General features: G+C 36.8%; 2 protein-coding genes across 2 annotated transcripts; one reads left to right on the top strand and one right to left on the bottom strand.

The window, feature by feature from the left end:
• Window positions 1-1,500: 1,500 nt before the first annotated feature.
• On the top strand, window positions 1,501-4,727 carry LOC113313744 (very-long-chain enoyl-CoA reductase-like). The gene is made up of 4 exons (XM_026562538.1): window positions 1,501-1,810; window positions 2,071-2,110; window positions 3,130-3,884; window positions 4,306-4,727. Exons 1-4 carry the CDS (start codon window positions 1,742-1,744, stop codon window positions 4,372-4,374), a joined length of 933 nt encoding a protein of 310 aa, XP_026418323.1. The 5' UTR covers window positions 1,501-1,741; the 3' UTR covers window positions 4,375-4,727.
• Window positions 4,728-14,187: 9,460 nt separating this feature from the next.
• On the bottom strand, window positions 14,188-16,800 carry LOC113310878 (actin-like). The gene is made up of 5 exons (XM_026559695.1): window positions 16,649-16,800; window positions 16,183-16,252; window positions 15,692-16,085; window positions 14,739-15,352; window positions 14,188-14,652 (listed from the first exon to the last, which is right to left on the bottom strand). The coding sequence occupies exons 2-5, from the start codon at window positions 16,240-16,242 to the stop codon at window positions 14,587-14,589; spliced, it is 1,134 nt and encodes a 377-aa protein (XP_026415480.1). The 5' UTR covers window positions 16,243-16,252; window positions 16,649-16,800; the 3' UTR covers window positions 14,188-14,586.
• Between the last annotated feature and the right edge of the window lie 6,025 nt (window positions 16,801-22,825).

The following is a 22,825-nucleotide window of genomic DNA, read 5'->3' on the forward strand; positions in this document are numbered from 1 at the left end:
ATTTTACGCAGTTAGGTTAGCCCACACCCATAGAAAATTAACTATTATACTAGTTCCCCTAACATACTAGATTACTCAACTAGCAAAATGAATTACAAATTTCTACGTGCGCATCATGTCAGCGCCCTAAGCATATGATACGGGCACGACATTGATATTGTTGTGTCGGTGCTTCATAGTCTTGGAAGTCTAAAATTGAGACTCAATCCACTGACTTCAAAATAAAAGTGAAACTCCTAGCTAAGCTATCTAGTCTTTTGTGGAATCCCCAAACAGACTCCAGAGTCTCGATGAACTCTTGCCAGACCATCTAGTGACTTCAAACATGAGAGTCAGGCCCAGAGTCTTGACGAACTAGGGCCAGCTCCGGTTGTTAAATTGGTTACAAGTTGGTTCCATTCCATGTACTATCATGAGCTCATCATTAGTAGCTCACCAGTAGAAACCTATTTTGAGGCATACTCATTTTTTTTTGAGGCATACTCATCCATTATATTATTTAGGGTGGGTTTATAAGGGGTATCTAAAGGTAGTGTAATTACCTATATATCCCTAAATAATTTCAATTTGTCATAGTTCCCTTATCCTCAAAAACCTAAAATTAAAAATCAAAATAAACTTTAAACTTAAACATCTAGGACTCCAATTCAATAAAGAAATTAATCAAACAAAGGAAACACAAATCGAAGTGAGCGATGTTGGAATGCGAAATCCAAATCTCAATTGCTCTTAGATGTATTTTAGAATGTATGCGTAACAAACCCATCTTGTTTTTGATTAATTTTATTTTGTTTGATCGGTAGAATATGATTTCAAAGATGAAATTAGGATTTTCAGAAGATCGGTTCGGCTGATCTTGCAGTATCAATTTTGAGCCGAACTTAGTATATGATTTAGAGAAACACTATGTTCGGCTAATGCGACTTTACAATATTTTCAGCCGAACCTCAATTTTCCGGTCGAACCTCAATTTTCCAGCCGAACCTCAATTTTTCCAGCCGAACCTAGTGGATGATTCAGTTTCTGAGTGAAGTTCGGCTGATAACTTTTGAGCCGAACTGTTCATCTGGTCAGCAGATCTGGGTTTTAAAAATTCAATTTTTTGGCAGATTCAACTTATAAAAGGAAATTAAACCTCGATAGAAGTTTACCTCTGATTTGAATCACACATTTTGGTCACTTCTAATCACTAAAATCTCAAAAGTCAAAACCCAAGCTTTTTTTCTTCACTTCTTCTTCTTCCTCTCAAAAATCCCAACTCTCTCACATAAATTTGATTTTTCTAATAATTCACCACTAATAATTTAATGTTTAATCAATCCTTAAAATTCATACTTAATCAACTTTAATCATAATTATTTATACTAATTATATAAGGGTAGTTATGCCATTATCAAAAATGGTGGATGAGGGATGATGTTGTTTTTTATTTAGTGACCCTATTTTAACATTATTATCTAGTATGTTTCAAAAAAATCTAATATGCCTCGAAATAGGTTTCCACCGGTATCGTTGGTTCTCCTACCTTCCAACTACTCACCATTAAAACCCCTGGACAGAGAAACTATGTACTGGTCAAATAAATAAGAACTGTCATTCAAATCTCAATTCTTTACAGCTCGACAAATCAAATTCAAACTAGGGTTAGGCAATTTAATCAATAAACTAACTACCCATTTTCTCCATTGTCTCTAAAACAAAAAAGAGAGATTGGATTGAGATTCAATTTGTGTGGAGAAATATGAAGGTCACTGTGGTTTCTCGAAGTGGTAGAGAAATCATCAAGGGTGGAATTCAACTCAATGATTCGGTAAACATTCTTTTTTTCCAGCTCAAATTTTAGTTTAGGTGGATGGGTTTGGTTCTGATTTCATTTATTCGATATCCAGATTTGATCCTTTTCCCATTTTCATTGATTATTTTGGTATTTTATTGTCTAAATATTGTGGGTTGCTCTTGAATTTGTATTTATAGATCTGTAATTGAGATTATAGATTTTGGGGATTTCTCAGTTTTGTTGAATGTGATTTTGGGGATTTCTCAGTTTTGTGAATGTTTTGTGTTCTGCAGGCTACTGTGAGTGATCTACAGGAAGCTATTCATGCTAGAAGTAAGTTTCACAAACCTGAAAACATAACTTCATTTCATGCTTGTACTTTAGGAAATCAAGTAATTGTGTATCAGTTGTTTGTGTAAATTACCCGACGTTATCAACAATGTTTTCGTCTTTTGTCTTTTTTTCACTCAAATTAGTTGGAAGTAATTTGTTTCGACCATTGTATATGTAGCCGATTGTGCAATATCGCTAATATGCCTAATGCCTCCATCTGTGTGAATGTACAGTGGTGAAAGCGTGGATTTTTGATAAGGTTATTGATTAGTACTGAATTGTAAAGACCATGTGTTATTGAATCTCTTATGCTCCTTGATTTGTTTGATTATTTTGGCGTGGGAAGCAAATAGCTAGGTTGCATTGTGTTCCTGTAATGTTGTGTGCTTGTTGGTATAATGCGTGTGAAAAAGATTCCTATGCGAAGAACTAAAAGGAATCTTCGGGCCTTGGTGGTGAAATATGTGGTTGGGTAGTAGCAAAAAGAAGTAAGAAAGTGTGTAAATGGAACATGAGTTGGTTGTTTTTTGAAGGTCATCTTTCATTTGATTGTGGGAGTAAAAATTGAGTAGTAGGAAAGGGTTAATAGGAAATCAACTCCAATTTGTACATGTTTGTTAGCTCAGCTCTGTATTTAGCTCTACTCATTTAACTTTGTTCTTGTTTTAAGTTTCGATTGAGTGTTTCAACACACCGTACTAAGTATTCTACACATTTATCTTAGTTACTTTGAATGAGAAAAACTCACAAATTACTCCATATTACATCAAAATGCTATATAGTATTGTGATTTAGCAGAATTCCTCTATAATGCCAGTGTCCTGCACATAATCGATCAGCATATACACTTCCACTTACCTGTTGAAGTTTGAACGATAGCTAATTGTGTTTAATTTTCCATAGCAGTTATTTTGTTCAGAATGTTTTTTGTGTAGCATATTTCTGTTCTGTAGAGAAATTGCATCTTCATTTTGAGGATTTGGACATTGATTCCGCTTTTATTTTTTTGTACTGGACAGCAAAAAAGTACTATCCTTCGAGACAACGTCTCACTCTGCCCCTCAATCCTGGATCCAAGGACAAACCTACTGTCCTCAACTCCAAGACGAGTTTATGTGATTACTGTGATGCTAAGAAGGATAACCTGACAGTGGTGTTCAAGGATCTTGGTCCACAGGTTTCATACCAAATACTTTTCTTCTGGGAATACGTCGGCCCTCTAGTTATCTATCCTCTCTTTTACTACTTACCAGTGTACAAGTTCTTAGGCTACAAAGAGGAGCGTGTAATTCGCCCAGTCCAGACCTACGCCATGTATTACTGGTGTTTCCACTACTTCAAACGTATTATGGAAACATTCTTCATTCACAGATTTAGCCATGCAACTTCTCCCATTTCGAATGTCTTTAGGAACTGCGCATACTATTGGTCATTTGGTGCCTTCATAGCATACTATGTGAATCACCCACTTTACACCCCAGTCAGCGACCTCCAAATGAAGATAGGCTTTGGGTTTGGTATAATTTGTCAAGTTTCTAACTTATACTGCCATCTCTTACTAAGGAATCTTCGAAGCCCCAGCGGTAATGGAGGATACCAAATCCCATATGGATTTTTGTTCAACATAGTGACTTGTGCAAATTACACAACTGAGATCTACCAGTGGCTGGGTTTCAACATTGCAACACAGACTGTTGCAGGTTATGTATTCCTTGTGGTCGCTGCTTCCATCATGTCTAACTGGGCACTTGCAAAGCACCGACGTCTGAGAAGGGTATGGAACATATTGTACCTTCTTTATCGTGTTCTACTGAAAACTTCTTCACCTGACTTTAGTTGTCCAAATAGATTTGTGAAAAGACCATGGTTTAATATATTTTAAAAATCCAAAGAAGCCCTTTCCGATGTGGAAACACATTATCTGCTTTCCTAGGAAACCTGAATCTTGAACTTCATTCTGCTCACCTAAGTTTGGTGATAATAATATCGGGTTTGTAGTTTTTTTTATTTTTATCGGAAAACCAATTATGAAAGGTTGTGCTAGCTTATTTGATCTCCCGTTTACAACTTTGTTAATGGAACATGGAGTTTGATTTTCATGATTTCAGTAGATAATGGATACAATCCCATAATCCGTACTCTTGTGTAAGTTAAGCTGATTTTTACTTTCCAACATTTTCTCTTTTCTGCTGCAGTTATTTGATGGCAAGGAGGGAAGGCCAAAATATCCTCGAAGATGGGTTATTCTTCCTCCATTCCTCTGAAAATTTCAGTGAGACACCTGCCTCCAGTGAGTCCAGTCGATATCCAGCTGCAAAGTAAGATTAGTGAATTCTCAGTACTCGTTGAATATAAACTATTCACGTTAATTTAGTCTATTCACGTGTCTGTACCACCTTAATCATGTCTCGCCAAATTTCTTGTTAATTTGAATCAGATCAGATCCTGTAGGTTTTACAGAAAAGTTAGACCTTCAGTTTTCTTTTATTTATTTTTAATGACAAATGTGGAACTAGCGAGTTCATCTAATTCATGTAATTTATTGTACTTGAGCTATTTTGAAGGTTCCTTTGATGATGAGATTCATTTTCATATAAAAGAGGTAAAAATTCAATCCCGGAGCTGTATGGTTTAGAAAAACTCATCCAAGTATATGTAGTTTAGTTCAAGAAGGTTCATTTTCCGCATACATAGGTAGTGGGTGTTTTAGCAATCTTTGCCAATGTGTCTAAAAACCTTGATAAACATACCAAGCTATGCATCTAGTAACCTGGTGTAATATATGCTCGGAGACCACTCGTGATGACCATTTAATGTTTTCATCTCTGTAATTTAAGAAGTAGGTAGTGTTCCTGGCATCTCCCTCTATGTCAATGAGCTTCACATGCGAGTAGTAGCCCTGAAGCCCATCCGGATGCAGCTACAATTACAGGTCTCAAGATTAGGCAGCTATAGCATATTCATACCCCTTTTGCCCTGTAGTTAGCCTTCAATTTGCACTAAAGTGCTTAGTCCACCGAGAGATGGTCTCTTTTTTTTCTTTTTTTTTTAATGAGAGATGTCTGCCTGAGTTATTCAAGAAAATCGGTTCACCGGATACATGCCACGTCTCCGAAAGGTTTTGATATCGGAGAGTTTCTCCGATCGGTTCTAACTTTACTTCTCAGTTCTCACTCAGCACACTTCAATACAAGGATTTCAACTGGGCCCACAAGACGTCACTCCTGACCAGATATGGCCCACCATGAACTAACCCATCATAATATCCATTGAGCAATGAATTTGGACTATGGAGAATACAAAGTCAACCAATTTATATGTATTTTTTTTTTAATTTTAAATTCCATGAAAATTTTCTTGGAGTAAGAAAAAACAACAGCTAAACCAAATATGATTAGGTTTTACTTGGTAAGATTATAACTGTGGATGATTAGCATTATTAAAATGAAGAATATGATACCAACTCTTCCGTTGAAGAAAAGCAAGCAATATCTACAAAGGATAAAGAAGGCCTGTCAAGGCATTCTAATAATAAGTTACTAGCTAGCCTTTCATGAGAAGCAACAAAAAGATGCAATGAAGAAGAACCATATCCAATCCAGCATTACCTTAAATTCTCATTTTCCAATGAAAAAGATGAAATGAAAACACCCAAAATATTATTCTATAAACAATGTTGCTTTTCCCCTTAGAGAATGTCTTTCTTGTTTATTTGTTTGTTCATTACTTTGCTGAAAATTCTAGAGGATGTTTGTCTTTCTAATAACACTTGAAACAAATTTCATTTGAAAAATTTTTGATAGTCAAGCACAAATTATGCCAAGAAAACATGAAATCCAATCTTAGATTTCACAATAATTTTACTCTTTACGATGTTATTAAAATACTCGGCCGCGCAAATGAATTTTTCGACCCAAATATTTGGGTCACAACAATAAGCTTCTTGGATTTGGCAAGTGATCATACATCATTACAAGTTAATTTGTTTATCTTACATATCTATTGCGAAATGAACAAACAAAACAGTTGATTTATATATATAAGTTTACTACTTTGTTGAGGAAATTGCTCTCTCTAATATTATCTTAATGAAACATGAGAAGTACTTAGTCTTTATTCCTTAGAACCAGATCTTTCTTTTATAAATGTAAAAATCACAACAAGTTAGAGCCTTGATTACAAAAGTACGTGGTTTTGGTAAAAAAAAAAAATTGATACCTAATACATTAGTCTATACAAATGTTTCACCTTTATAAAGTCTACAATAAATAATGAGATTAGATCTTTCTTTTGCAAAATAATCCCTATAATTATACTTTGATTATTCTTTCTTTTGTACTCTTTTTCTGTTATTTTATACACCTCTTTAACTTACAATGTACAATTAATTAATTTCTAATCAAAATTATTATGCCAAAGTTTTACGAGTTATGTTTTCTCTCCAAAACTTATACAGTATAGTATATATATATATATAATCCTTTTCCTTTCTTTTTAATCTTAATAAATTATTAATGATGAATATCTGCTAAACTGGGATGAATTTAATAAAGATTAGTTAGTCATAAGATAGCTAGGGACAAACTGATCAATCAGCCTTTCGGTTGGTGTGTGTTGCCAAACAACATGATTCCAAGACGGAACATGATCATAAAGCATTCCCTGCCTCATTTGCAGACTTATGTATCATTTTCATTATTATCTAAAAGGATAACGTTTGTTTTTTTCTTATGGGATGTATTGTTTCCTTTCTGCCCGTTCATTTCTAAGAAATTATTAGGCTCATGTTGAACTCATATCATTTTTGCCATTTTACTGGCTAGTATTTTATAAGTCCAAACACTGCAATAGCATGTTTTCCACGAGATGGAAGATATCATAGTTTTGCCCAAAGTCCTTAAGACGGTAGAGTGGTAGACATATATGACTCGGTATCAATTGACAATGAATAAAATACAATGCCAAGTCTATTCTGATAGGATTTTTAAAATAATTACCGTGCATAACAATGATTTATGATGTAGCTGTAGCTAGCTCTGAATAAATTCCATATTCCTTTGAGTGCCGACTGAACGTTAAGAAGCTTAGGTAGGAGCAGCAGCTAACTGTCTGTGTCACGAGAATCTTCATGAAAGTACTAACTCTCTCTCTTTTTCTCTTTTCAACTAACAAAACAACCACCTTGTTTACAAAAGTAGTTATGAATCTTGTGATAGCTAGAAGAATTGAAGGATTGGTTGAAAGTAGCATAGTACTCTCGCCATATGCTTCCATGCATATAACTTTTATTCCCTCTCTCTTTTTCTACTTTGATCTTTCCCCATACCTATATCCTCCTAGCTTCTTCTTTTTGCGCTTTCTTGTTAATTGTTTCTTTACATTTACAGATCAGGTCTTAGTTGTTACCCGCCAATAGATCAGATCATAGTTAACCCGCAAATACTAGTATTCATAATCATAAACCCATGGATAATGGAATCCAAATGCAATGAAGGAAAAACACACCCCTAATAGTATTACATTTTTCCGATATTCCCCTCAGAAATCAGTGGATACCATTGGCCTAATCCAGTCGGGAATATAATAAATAAATTCTCACAGAAATCAAACAAGAATGGTGTAAATTATATAGAGAGAGACAGTGAAAAAACCATACATGAAATCTGATGTGTCAGCTCATGAATCATGATGATCATTGATAAATCCAAGTAAAATATTAATGATAAACAATAAAAATTAAAGTAGTGAAGAATGTGAGCACAAGAGAGGAGGATCTATATAACTGTCAGCAGAATCTTTACTAACAAAACAAACAAACAACCACCTCGATTACAAAAGTAGTGGTGGTTGTAATACAAGAGACTGTCACTATATGGTTCCATGCATAACTTTATTCCCCTCTCTTTTTCTACTTTGATCTAATTCCCCATCCCTATGGGCTTATATCCTTCTTCTTTTTGTGCTTTCTTGTTGTTTCTTTACATTTACAGATCAGATCTTAGTTGTTACCCGCCAATAGATCAGATCTTAATAAGTTAATTACCCGCCAATATACTAGTATTGTTCTAGTCCCCTGAGAAAATTAGTTGACACCGTTGGCCTAATCCGGCAGGGTGTAAAAATTAATAACTTCTCGCATGGAAATAATAATACAAGAATGGTTAAAAATTAACAATGTATATATATATAGAGATAGTGAAAAATCATACATGAAATGATCTAATGTAAGAAGTTGATTCCTACATTAAATGATGATCATGATCATCATGATTCATAAATGAATTGATTAAGATTGGCAATTAAACAGTTCTCACTTTTTTGATAATCCTAGAAAACTCTTGATTGGGAAGATGCTGCTGCTGATGAACTTGATGCAATAAACTTTCTTGAATTTCTTTCGCCAAATCAAACTCAAATAAGAATTTAACATTAGCTGTTTTTCTTTTTCTTGATAAGAATGGTACTGGTGGTTTAGGTTTGATTGGTGCTGCTGGACATTTCTTTTCCACTGGTATAATTTTCTTTTCTGGAGTTCTAAATCCATCATCAGTTTCATCAACTTCATCATTTCCTCTCATCGACGATGATGAAGATTCCAATTTATCTGTATCCTTCCTCAAAAACTCTTCTCCTTCTTCTTCTTTAACTTGAATTGGTTGTTCTTCTGAATGAATTGGTAATGATTTGGTTAAGAATTTGGGTATTAGAAAAAACTCTGATGTATCTTTCTGTGGTGAAAACAAATCAGAATTTGATAAATCCAAGACGGATGATGGTGTAGATGATGACATTTTGTTTTAGAACAGAGTTAAAATAGAATTTTGACAGAGAATTAAGTACAAGAAGAGTAATAAGAAGGAAAATCAAGAATGTAAGCAGAGGACAGAGGATGTAAATGATGAAGAAGAAGAATGAATGAATGTGAGCAGAACAGAGAAGGACCTAGGAAAATGAATAAGAAGAGGAAGATGATCAGTAAAATAAGTGCTGCTGGTGGTTCTTTCTTCTTATAGTAATAGAAGGAGGAGTAGTAGTTATTATTCTTGGAGAGCATGAAGAAGATTTTATTTCATCCCACTTTTCGAAAAGAAGAATTTAAAATCAATCAATTCATTAACTTTTTTTCTCTTTATCTCTTTATTTTTTTTTTGGAATTTTAATGTTTAATAAAGTGCCACCGTTTTTTTTTTTTCAGTATTTATAAAATGACACCATATTGACTTTTTCCATCCTGTTTTTTTTTTTGTAAAAACAGTAACTGCCGTTAGTGCTCGGCTGGCCCCTATTAAAAGACATTTAAGCCCCCAAAGTCTATTACCTGCCGTTGGTGTTCTTCTTCTACTCAGCTTAGTAATGTGAGTCATTGCCGAATTTGGTTGGTGTTTTTCTTCTTCCCCAATCAATACTCACCATTTACTGTTAGATTTAGATTGAAGGCTATCAAAGTTGACACTATTAAGGAACTGATAATATGATTGGTTGTGAACTTATGGCAAACATTGAATCTGTGTGGTAGTATACGTATATGAAATGAAAGGGGAATTCTATCAAACAGGAAATGTGCATGCGCGCTGATGCCGAGCAAGAGATAGATTTTTTCATGTCTTAAGACTCCTTTTTAGCCAATCTTCCCTGTAAATCGAATAGGATAGAGACTGAACAATCCAAAGATACACAAACTATATAATATCATTAATCTAAGCCATTCATCTCACAAAATTAACTTCACCGCAACAAAATCAACTTTGAACAAATTTTTTGAGTTTAAACTTTAACTGAATCTGAAACGAATTTGAACCCATGTCTTGTATTCTTATCAACAAAAAACTCATTTGTTCCTCCTTCCCATGTTTACCATTCTTTTTCTACAGCAAACATTCCCAAACTCACTCTAAAAATTCATGAAAACGACAAATCATCGATGTATACAAAATTACAAATACCCAATTCATGAACTTCAAACAAACATAAAAAAGATGAATTAGCACGAAACGTAATCTCAAATTGAGAGGATTTACTGCTGATGGTCATGTTTGTTTACCCAGAACCATAATTCTTGCTCCTCTTCCGTCTATCTCTTCAATCAATCTTTTAATTAAATCGTCTATATCATCCACCGGACCAAATATATAAGAAGATGGTTTTTATGTACGGAAGAACATAAAGAGAGGAAGTTTGTATACACAGAAAAAAAAAACAAAAAAACAAGAAGGGTTATGCGATCGGGAATTTTTTCTGAGCAAGATGCATGAGAAGGACAATTTGGTAATGATATCACATCTTTTGGACTTTTTCAATGATAATTGACTGATTTAGTGGGCCCTAACGGAATAGTTAACGTGTGTGTCATTTTATATATTTTGAAAAAAACGATGTCACTTTCTTATATCGGAAATACAAAATGTGGCACTTTCTTAAAATTCCCTTATTTCTTTATACAAAAAACAAAAAACATAGGGGTAAGGGGAAAAAACACAGAGGAGAGTGCTTGTTCTGGGATTCGATGCGTTGGATCTTTCGCCCATTTGACGATTGGGTTTCAAGTGGGCCCAATTGGTATTTTTAGTATTGTCCTACATTAAAAGCTCGGCCCCACATTTATTAGCGATTACGCCTCTTCGGTGTACCATGTGTCGATAACCAGAGCAGCAGTAACAAATTAGAATCAAGTAGTACCTGATCAACCATTTTGCTAAATAATTTCTGATTAGTTGGATTATATATCATATTCATAAAAAAGAGTCATATGAAACAAAATAATCCTGCGTAACTAGTAGGTATAAAAAAAAGAAGGAAAAAGACATTTTATTCCAACACAAATCGAATTTTAACCCTTTCCACGAAATATATGATCGTGTCGGATCAACTTAGCCGTTGAACACTTACTGTGTGATCGATAATTGTCTTTAAAAATCATTATTACATCAGGTATCACGTTAGATGATATCTTTTGTAGTTAGCCACTCATTGTGATAGACAATTGATCCAAAATCTTAACAGATCGGTATCATATTAGATGAATGACTTCGTTCCCGATGTATTTATTTATTTATTTTGATCGATAAAGAATTTTGTTTTTACGAATTTGAATTAAGATCGCTGATATCATCGTATAATGACTTTACCATATTATTTTATTAAATATGAAAGTTAAATTTTTTTTCACTTGTTTCCATGTTAATGACTCATATCTAAAATATGATAACCAAATTTGCACAGTACTCAGAAACAAAATTAATATTTAAGACATGAATTGCAGTTTCGGCTATTATCAAATTAGCAACACCGTGGACAATTTAGAAAGGCAGTGAAGAAACAGTGAACTAGCACGAATAATCATTTCCCACTTACAGAGAATTTGGTTAACATCTAAAAACTTAAATGTGTCCTCCTCAGTACTCCAGAGAATGACAGTTCTTAATAAATATTTCAGCTCATTCTCTTCCCTAGCTCGGCCACCAAAAGCTGCCCAAAGAAAAGCATAATGGATTATGCTGAGATTTAACACCTCAAACATTGATTAGTACTATCAGTTAGTATCACTGAAACAATCGTTTCGTTTTTGTGTTAGTGTTCGTATTTAGTGGCAACTTATACGCCATTGACACGTCATGCAGCAAGGGCCACCATGTACAGGAAGAGCAGGACTCATTAGGCCCCGATATGTAATATAATTTTTCCTTTTTCATAACGTGGCTAAAACTGAGTCATATAGCATAGAAGAACATTCGTACTTTGTGAATTATATATATAGAGTAGGTCATTGTTAACTTAAGAAGCATCTCTAGATTAGCAAACATGCAGAGGACAATTGTCGCAGTTCTACCCCAATATACCAGGACACGAATTCAAATTTTCCCCTTTTTAATCTCTTGCAGCCATGCACATGGTGGTGGGCTAATGAGAAAACAAATATAGGCAGAACCACATTCTACAATTATTAAGTTCCAATAGTATACTATACATCTTCTACAAAATTCTAAATTGAGGAAAAATTTGAAAATAAATTCTCAAAAGAAATCTTTGAAAGCCGGTTCAACAACTACTTTCAAGTGTTCACGATGGTATCCAGATACGTTTTAAGATGTAACTTTTCGATTTTTAGAAGTACTAAAATAAGAAGTAAATTGGGAACAATATCTTAGAGTAATTTCGAAGCCAAAAAGACTAAATTTTGGTGAATCAAAATTTTTTCTAGAAAAATAGAAGCACATCAGCTTCTAATATCCTAGCCCTATATGTACCTGGCTCCGCCTTTAGAATCATTTCGGGTAGTACAAGAAGAAACTAATGTAAGGATATGCATATCAATCAATCATGCATTAGCCGCTAAGGATTTTCCCTAGATATGTCGTGATGCATTTGTTGTGATATATGTGTAGTGTAGTCTTGGAGATTAGAATATTGATGATGGTGGAGAAGATGATGTCCAGTTAATATGGACACACCACTTTTTAGTGGTGGAGAACGTACACTGTGTTGATTAATACATTTTAGATTTGGTCGCATTCAATCTTTCCATCTACTACTAAGAATAGTTGTTGTTGAATAAGAAGATTGGTTGTCTTGGGAGTTGTTTAACTACCATTTCAGGTGAAATTTTGCCTCATCAGGCACGGAATCTGATGCAAACAACAGTGTACTATGTTGCACGTAAATGCCCTTTCGGCAAGGTGATAGTGTGAAAATGGTTGGATAGTTGATGCAACCAGGCCGAGACTTGGCCATCACCCATTATTTTTCACTTGGATTCCTTTTTGCAGGCGCGAAATTAGCAATTGTTGTCGAATGATTATAATCAAGATTTAAGAAGCATAATAATTAGAGTTTGCTTAATAAATTACTCACAAATATATTTATTACCTTTTGTGTGTTTTTGATTTCGTGATAATTTGTTTAAACTTAGGATTCTTACTTTTTCGTATAAGTGGAAGGATCTTTCACTACAACACTGCTGAACTTTACTTGGTTTTCATCATCAAAAAGTTATCTACGCCTGAAGAGAATTCTTTAATATTATTTTGAGTTAGAAAGTAATAGTAATAGACAGGCATGAGAAGGCCCAGCAGCCAGAAGTAAATGGCAAGTAAAAATGAGGGTGGCTGAATGATGCTAGGGGTCCAGAAGGAGACGCACTCTCTATGGAAAAATCATTGAATTTGGTTCTCATGCTTCTTAACTTATAAGGCTGGCTAAAACCTCTCATTATTTTGCTTCCCAATTCCAAAGGCATCAATGAGGCACAACATGTTGTGTTTAAACATCACCTACCCCCATCTTCCAGAATCCAGACACCATAGTTTTGGGCATCGAATATTGCCATTATTAATGTCAGTCTGACATATACGTACCTGCTTAATGTGGGAGTGAAACAGTATAAATCCAACAAAATATACTGCTGATAATTGAAAAGAACGGGCAGCAAATGGGACTGTATACCAATAATTAGCATTAACTTTAAGACTATGGTGGTATTTCCATGGCTGCCTACAAGTTGTAGGTTGAGACATCGGAAATTTGGTATTAAGATTACCATATCTCAGCCACTGGGACACAAGACTTTAGAGCCCCAAAAAGCTCTTCTAAGCTTTAAATACTTTTAGAATTCAAGCAATGGGCTTGCCAATGCATGAAACTTATCAGATTGAAAGTTAGCTGCAGCAGTAGAAGCCATTAGGGAACTAGCTAGGACTTTGTTGCTAAAGCTGCTGCAAAGTGGTAAATTTATAAAAGAGACTAGATTTGTTGAGGAAGGAACTGAGCTCCAAGTAGTTGATAATACTCACGGGTGTGCATATTTTGTGAGCAGAGCAAAGGTCTTTTTGATTGATTAGAAGCAATTGTGACGAATTGCATTTCAATTGTTCTTGGAGCAGGAGTTATGTATCAGTAGATTCACTTGGAGAAGCAACGTCTCCATAATTCGTAGATTTATTCATTCACCTAATTCAGCACAATAGCCCAGGACTTTATAATTTCATAGATTTATTCATTCACCTAATTGGTGTTCTTGAGAAGAAATGCAGCGTCATACACGTAAATTTAGAAACAGTGACAGAACTAAACTGGAAAAAGAATCAAAGAACAAAGGCAGTATTCATCAATTTTATGCTGGAAAGTGAGAATGCACATACATGTAATTCCATAAAGTTTGAAAACAAGATTAAGAAGAAAAAAAAAATAATGAATGAATTGGAATTTTAATGGTCATTGTCCAAAAACAGTTGATTCAAAGCGCGAAAAAACAACATAAATTGAAACCAAAACCAAACAACATATAGGTAGAAAGAAAGAAAGAAAGATAAAACGGAAGAACAATATACAGCTAACTGCATTTTCACTTCTTGGAAATAAATATAAAGTACGCTTCTTCATTCACCTCTTCAATTCGCACGCAGAGATGGATGCCCACGATTTTTCGATACACATTTATCTGCATGATGTTAATATGATTTGTCCTTTCTCAATTGTGTTGATTAGAAGCACTTCCTGTGCACAATTGATGGTCCAGATTCATCGTATTCTGCCTTGGCAATCCACATCTGCATTAACAAAACAGAAATCTCCATTCATCATATGTTCGCTTCGAGTGAAATACCATGTGTGCTGTGAAAGTTAAGAAACAAACCTGCTGGAAAGTGCTGAGAGATGCTAAGATGGAGCCTCCAATCCAGACACTGTACTTTCGCTCAGGTGGAGCTACCACTTTAATCTTCATGCTGCTTGGGGCGAGGGCTGTAATCTCCTTGCTCATCCTGTCAGCAATACCAGGGAACATAGTGGTACCACCACTGAGAACAATATTGCCGTACAGATCCTTCCTAATATCGACGTCACACTTCATGATTGAGTTGTAGGTAGTCTCATGAATTCCAGCAGCTTCCATTCCAATCATTGATGGTTGGAAAAGGACTTCTGGGCATCTGAAACGCTCAGATCCAATGGTGATTACCTGACCATCAGGCAACTCGTAGCTCTTCTCAATGGAGGATCCGGCTTTGGAAGTCTCCAACTCCTGCTCATAGTCCAAGGCAATGTAAGCCAATTTCTCCTTCACGTCCCTGACAATTTCCCTTTCGGCAGTGGTTGTGAAAGAGTACCCACGCTCGGTCAGGATCTTCATTAAGGCATCAGTGAGGTCACGACCTGCCAGGTCTAGACGCAGGATAGCATGTGGGAGTGCATAACCTTCATAGATGGGAACTGTGTGGCTCACACCATCACCAGAGTCCATAACAATACCTGCACACCAAATTAAGAGAATCCATTCCGTTAAGCCGTATTCTCATAAACCTGGACAAGCTCAGCAATCAACTGACATCTTGTTTGTTTAGATGTCACTCTCTGAATCTGATGCTTATAAATTTGACTCGAAGCTATTTGAGTCATGTACCATTTTGTACCTGACTCATTGAGCACATATCTGACTGGATCTAAAAGTTTTCTGTAACTCTACTATTTGATAATTTTTTAGTTGGATCTAATAAGTTGGAGTCAAACATGTCAGATTCAGACGAGTCATTTGAGTCAGAACAAAAAACCTGTGACAATCAGAGGTATAAAAAAATTTCAGGTGCTCACCAGTAGTACGACCACTGGCATAAAGTGAAAGAACGGCCTGGATAGCAACATACATAGCAGGAGCATTGAAGGTCTCAAACATGATTTGGGTCATCTTTTCACGATTAGCCTTCGGGTTAAGAGGTGCTTCAGTTAGAAGAACTGGGTGTTCTTCTGGTGCAACACGAAGCTCATTGTAAAAAGTATGATGCCAAATCTTCTCCATATCATCCCAATTGCTAACAATACCATGTTCAATTGGATATTTCAAAGTTAAGATACCACGCTTGGATTGAGCCTCATCACCAACATAAGCATCTTTCTGACCCATTCCCACCATCACACCGGTGTGACGGGGACGACCAACAATACTTGGGAACACAGCCCTTGGTGCATCATCTCCAGCAAATCCTGCCTAAAAGATCCAATCCAAAATTTTACAACAGCATGTCAATACATCTACCCATTGCAATATAAAATGAAAATGATTATAGGATTATATGAATTGGTACCTTAACCATTCCAGTTCCATTATCGCAGACGAGGGGCTGAATATCCTCGGCATCTGCCATCTTTTAAGAGCTGCAATAGAATAAGCCAAACTCAAAAACGGAAACAACAAGAAAATCATCCAAAAATGTCACTGGCCGTGCATTATGAGGAATGTAAACGAGGAGCTGAGATCCTAACCCCGCCCCGCGTTACCTCTTTCAGAACACAATCTCAAGATCTATGACACCACAACATTGATTTTTCCAATTTTGCCTTAATAAAACATCAATTCTCATAAAATTCATCAAACCAAAGACAATGATCATCACATAATCAATGCTGCAACACATATAAATAGATTTAAATGACTAAACTCACAATGAATTGATCAAATTCATCTAATTCTAATCAAAATCAAGCAAATTAGAACCAAAATTTAACAAGAAATTGATGAAAAAAAAATCATGAATTTTGAGATTGCATTACCTTGAAATTTGATAGATCTGAAGGAAGAAGAGAGAAAATGGGTTTGTTTGGCTGTCTCCTCCTTTGCGCTTTTGAATGATTATGATGACGAGAATAAGCTTTAAGACGTGCGGAAAATGAAGATCAGAAATGGGAAGTAAAAAAATAGGGGGGTTTTAAAAATTCAAATACTATAATTAGTAGCAAATTAAATTAGCCAGATTAATCCACGGCCGTCCGTTACTATTATTAAGTTTTTTTCCCGGTTCTTAAGCAAAATTTAGAGGTGAAATAATTAATAATAAGAATTCTACTAAATTAAGAATCTTTCATCATTTAGTTGTGGGCAGCACGTGTGTGCTAACATTTCTTTATTCGATTCAGTTGTTGATGGACAGATTATTTTATATGCATGGTTTAGAGCAACGCATGGTTTAGGGCAACCACACTCGACGACCAAAACTAAATATTTGGTCCAGAAATCAACCCCTATCGAACGGAATAAAGATCAAAAACTAGACTAAAACCAAATGACAAATCATATTTGGTCTTTAGTTTGTTTTTGGTCGAGTGTAATTTAAAACCACGCCCACCGTGAGACGCAAATATTACTTGCGTTTGGAATGGGGCGGAGTAATAATTGTCGTTTGGGAGTGGGGCGCAAATACAAGTTGTGTCTTCGTGAAGCGTGATTTTAACGTACGACTGATGGGACGTTATTTTAATTTGCGTCTGGTTACAGATGAACATTTTTTTTTAAGCAAAGGCCTTCAAAAAGGCAGACAGTCTATCTCAACTGCTGGGGACAGCCAAACAGGAGAGCAAGACTGGTACAGATAGGCAAGCCAAATGGCAAGAAACAACATAAGAAAAATAAAAGACAGTAAAGGGAAATAAAAAGATAGATACTACTGTTCCAGATTGCTACTAAACAAGAGGGAACATCATCAAGGACTAAGGAGGTTTCATCCACGACCGAACAAATTGTCAGCACTACAAACCAACTGTAGGAGAACAATCCAAACCACACGATAATTCTATCAAGATAGGTAAATGCCGCGCCGACTTGAGGGTAACAAAAGCTTGCACACCACAGATTAAACGACGCACAACATACCGCTCTCAAGCCCTCCGAGGAGTTATGGCAGAGCCATCTCCTATAGGCGATTGAAAACCTGCAGTAATCTTTTTTCCATTTTTATACCTTCAATCATCAGCAAACTTCACCCATCTTATACCTTCTTCATCACCGTCTTGCCCTGCATCTTTTTATAGTATTATCCCCTAGGTTTTCATAGTTTTATGCATCTCCTGTAACTCACGTTCTGTGTCTATAACTGTTGTTGAATTAGTATCATCTTCCACTTTCCTCATCGTACTCACCACTGCCATCTGTTGTTGCATCAGTTGTTCAGGATACCCTTCACTGCCATCGCACTCACCACCGCCATCTTTTTAGCAGTTACGGCAGTTACGTGAGTTTCTGTAATGCCTAGAACACGAAGAAACCCTAGCCCACAGGATTATGAAACTGAAGATAATGTCCCCATTAGTGATCACTCCTTCTCTTACGAAGAACATATTGATGACATGCTGGTTCACTGCCCTTACAAGAATTTCGAAGAATGCCAAGATGGCGTTAATGGCAGAGGTTATGCCAAGACATCAATCCTAAGACACATTCGTGATCTACACTGGCACTCCTCAAGCAATATTCTTCTTTGGAAAGAACGTATCAGAATCCATGAACCTGTTTATATTGCATGGGAACGAATTTTAGTTCAGTTACAGATGTGGTTGTGTGGAGAATGCATGAAGATACAATCTTGGAAAAGACCATGCCGTCCACATAATGGAAACATCCTTACCAGACCCAACAATGATATTCTAATATACGGGATTGTTAAACCTGTGGCTGCATCCCCTGGAACTGAAGAGATTGGAGCATCCTCTTCTACAACCCCTGTAACAGACGAAACACATGAATTATCTCTAGAACTTTTAAACTTAGTCTACCAGAAGCGGATAACCACAACATCATGCATTCCACCACCATGCAGACTGCATTTTTCTAGGGTTCTCAAGACAGCATTAGACAGAGTTCTTAACAAATACCACGACCTATCGGCATGGTTACAACTATTATTACTTCCAATCTGTACACTTAATTTGTACATGCCAACCAATGCAACTGAAGAAAGGTCCGAAACATGTAAGAAACTCCAAATTGCTGCTATCAATCAATCCCTGACAGAATGGAGCCAACCAGGTGGGTGTATCTCTATTATTCAGCGCCTACTAGATAAGATCAAAGAACAAGAAACGCTGCAGCAGAGACGCAAGCCTGCAAAGAAGAAAAAGCCTAAAACCAACACAGAAGCATGCATGAAGAAACTGAGCCAAGGACATTACACTGCTGCAATACGTATTCTATCTTCTAGTGGGGTTGCTGAATCCAATGCAGATACTCTCCACGAACTATAGCTTAAACACCCACAAGCAAGGGCCCCTATCATCCCAACTGACAATCCTAATGCAGATGCTGTGTCTGTAAATGTACATGAAGTGATTAAAGCTTTGAGAAGTTTCCCAAAAGGCACCTCATGTGGTCGAGACGGACTTCGAGCTCATCATTTACTAGATGCAACCAGTGGAGCGGCAGCAGCAGTGGCTGATGAACTCCTTGTGTCCATTACCGGTGTCATCAATCTATGGCTTGCTGGCAAATGCCCGTCCACTCTAGGAGAATACATCGCCAGCGCACCACTGACACCTCTGCTCAAACCTGGTGGTGGTCTACGGCCAATCGCTGTTGGAATGATCTGGCGAAGATTATGCTCGAAACTAGTAGCAACATCTGTACTCCAAGACATGACAGGTTATCTAGGCAATCACCAGTTTGGGGTAGGAATCCCCTGCGGAGGTGAAGGCATCGTACATTCTGTCAACAGATTGTTAGAGCTTAAAGGAGATGAAAACACCACAACAATGTTACTGATCGACTTCACTAATGCATTCAACATTGTCGACAGAACTGTCATGCTCAACGAGGTGCGTATCAGATGTCCAAGCATCTCGAAATGGGTCGAGTTTTGTTATGCACAGCCAGCAAAACTGTACTACAACGAATCCATCTTATTTTCTGCACAAGGCGTCCAACAGGGAGATCCCATAGGTCCATTGCTTTTCTCCCTGGTGCTCCAGCCTCTTGTAACCAAAATATCTTCCACTTGCAAGCTGTATCTTCATGCGTGGTATCTAGACGATGGCACTCTAATCAGAGACACATTGGAAGTTGCAAAAGGCCTGCAGATCTTACAAAAAGGTGGTCCAGCAAGAGGATTATGCCTAAACATTAGGAAGACTGAAATTTTTTGGCCTACACCAGACCCGAGATGTTGTGAAGATGGTGCCCATCTGATGTTGGAAGACCTGTTGATGAAGTAAAACTATTAGGTGGACATGTAAGTACAAACAACCAATACTGCAGTGATATCATCTCAGCCAGGATTGATAAGACTACACATCTAATGGACTGCATTAAAAGGATTAAAGATCCATAAAGCGAGCTCTTACTCTTACGCAACTGTGCTGGTGTCTCAAAGCTTTATTTCACGATGCGAACAACCAGACCAAGTGTACTACAACGTTCACGACTTCAGTTCGATCAGCACCTTATCCGTTTCCTGCAGCATCTAATAACAGGAGATGGACCAAGTTTCGGTCAATTACAGCAGAGGATCGCTTCTCTACCATTTGCTGATGGAGGTTTGGGAATATACACCATGGATGATACCACCAAGTATTGCTATATTGCATCATGCCTCCAAACAAGACAACTCCAAAGCTCCATCCTTCAGTGCACGGCAGACCCGAGTCCAAACTTCCAAGAAGCACTAGATGATTACGTAAGTACCTGTGACTTATGCCCTGCTACTTTTAACATTAACGATTTCACCCCACAGCCTATGCATCAACTGGCGAGTCATTATTTTGAAGTAGTCACTAGGAATATACGCACTTCTTACACGTTATCTATGAGGGACTCAATCTTATGGCAGTGTACAAAAAAACCACACGCACAGGATTATTTAAAAGCTATTCCAATTCAAGGTCTTAACCAGTCCATCGGGCCACGTCAGTTCAGATCAGTGCTTCAATACCGACTGGGTATCCCCCTTTTTGAGGAGAATAGTACATGCTCATGTTGTAAACGCGAAATGGATCGTTTTGGTGATCACGCAATCCATTGTGCAAGCGAAGTGGGCCTGAAATACAGACATGATATGGTACGATACCTCTTTGTGGAATTCTGTTATAAAGCCGGAGTGGCAGCCAGGAAGGAAGCTTCGTTAGGACTTACCTCCAACACGAACACACCCCTTAAACCAGCAGATATTATGGTCTTCAATTGGGAGAATGGCAAAGATACATGTTTCGATGTGACAGGTGTTTCACCATTTTCTAAAGGTGGGAATCGGTCCTTCACTCCAGGGCATGCAATATCAGCAGCTATTACTCGCAAACGTAACAAATACGCCAGTCTATGTCTGACTCATGGATATGAATTTGGGGTTCTAGCCTTCTCAACCTTAGGTGAGTTAGGTGATGACATTATCGTCCTTGTAAATTGTTTGAAAAACTGTATGGCAAGTCATGATGTTAATAATAACTTGGGTAGTTCTCTCTTCCATAGATTAGGTATTATTATTCAAAAAGGTGTGGGAGCACAACTTGTTGCTCGACTCCCTGCCAAATCTTTGTAATTAACTCTTTTTTCTTCAATATAGCCTTAGTGGCATATTTTATAATAATAATAATAATAATGATGTTGTAAATCCGAAGAATTGCAGCTAAGAACATAAACATCATCAACAAAATCAGCCCCAGGAGAAGTTGAAGAAAGAACCACAACATTGCAATTAGCACCAAACAAGTAGCTAAGAAATACACCAAGAAGTACTGCAATTACATACTCAATCCACATCCAAGCAATCCCCTTGAGACCATCAACATAATGCATCTTACACTTGTAACAGATATATGTACTTACTGCCCAAGCCCTCGCCGAAGGAGTAAAATGGCTTAAAGGTTTAACATAGAGGTATATCAAATAGAAGTACAAACTGAAATCTTGTAAACAATAGCAAGTGTTTAAGATACCAGACTGATTGTTGGGGAAGTACATAGCTAAAAGACCCTCCAAATCCTGCCAGAATGAGAATAGAATCCATATAAACATCCAAACAGACCAACTGTACCTAGTACTAGAAAACTCCTCATACCCATGCCATATATAAGAATTTCTAGCCCAAACTCCCAAAGGTGTAAACTGACTACAGATTCTTGTAGAACTATAATCACCCATGGAGAAGAGATCCCATCCAGCAGACTTATCTTCAAAGGATGCCAAACAGTCAGTATTGCACTCTAAAATAGCAACGGAAGATAAACCATTCAAGTCCCGAGAGAACAGATATAAATCTAGTTTGATCTGCCTTGAAGTATTAACCTTAATGATGTTTAGCTTGTGGCAAGCTCTGAAGGTACACATAAGTGTTTGTCACTGCCTTACAATTTGATCCAAGCCACAACAATCTTCAACGTGTTGCTCATTTACTTTATCATCCCCACAGGAGTGCACACAATATCTATACCTCTGAGACATTTCTAGCCAGTAGTAAGCTTCATCCAAGCATCTATACAGGGAATCGGAAAGCGAAAACCATAGACCAACTTCACCCTCCAATATAATAATACAAATTTCCTCATTCATTCTAAGAGCCAGACTGCTAAAGAACTTCCACTCTCGATAGAACAAGTAGATATCAAGTCTAATTTTCTTATTGATGACCCTATTTTTGTCAGAACAATAAGGGTAATCACGATAGGCATTCTCACGGATAGAACCGATCTTCAGAGAGCAACCAACACCTCTACAGTAATTATCGCTCAGATCATTTGACTTGTCCACCCCATACAGATATGTTAGATAGCTTATATTTAGAGAAAGCATTCTAGATAAATGCCAATCTCTTTCTCTTTCAATAGTCTCATAAAGGTAAACACAGCGATGAGCTAGGCTAAGGGTTATCAAACCTAAGTAGGTTATCACAGAAAGTTGAGTGTTTGAACCCTTATCACCTGGTTCAATCAAGTACGAAACAAGACGAGACTGTTTCATGTTTGAACATATAA

The sequence above is a fragment of the Papaver somniferum genome, chromosome 9, assembly GCF_003573695.1.
Source record: "Papaver somniferum cultivar HN1 chromosome 9, ASM357369v1, whole genome shotgun sequence".
NCBI classification, from domain to species: domain Eukaryota; kingdom Viridiplantae; phylum Streptophyta; class Magnoliopsida; order Ranunculales; family Papaveraceae; genus Papaver; species Papaver somniferum.

Excerpts from the sequence above, each read along its gene's own strand:
- LOC113313744 (XM_026562538.1), top strand. The coding sequence starts at position 1,742 with ATGAAGGTCACTGTGGTTTCTCGAAGTGGTAGAGAAATCATCAAGGGT. Across the intron at positions 1,811-2,070 it reads GAATTCAACTCAATGATTCG|GCTACTGTGAGTGATCTACA; the intron begins GTAAACATTCTT and ends TGTGTTCTGCAG. Across the intron at positions 3,885-4,305 it reads AGCACCGACGTCTGAGAAGG|TTATTTGATGGCAAGGAGGG; the intron begins GTATGGAACATA and ends TTTCTGCTGCAG.
- LOC113310878 (XM_026559695.1), bottom strand. The coding sequence starts at position 16,242 with ATGGCAGATGCCGAGGATATTCAGCCCCTCGTCTGCGATAATGGAACT. Across the intron at positions 16,086-16,182 it reads ATGGAACTGGAATGGTTAAG|GCAGGATTTGCTGGAGATGA; the intron begins GTACCAATTCAT and ends TGGATCTTTTAG. Across the intron at positions 14,653-14,738 it reads CTCTCAGCACTTTCCAGCAG|ATGTGGATTGCCAAGGCAGA; the intron begins GTTTGTTTCTTA and ends TTGTTAATGCAG.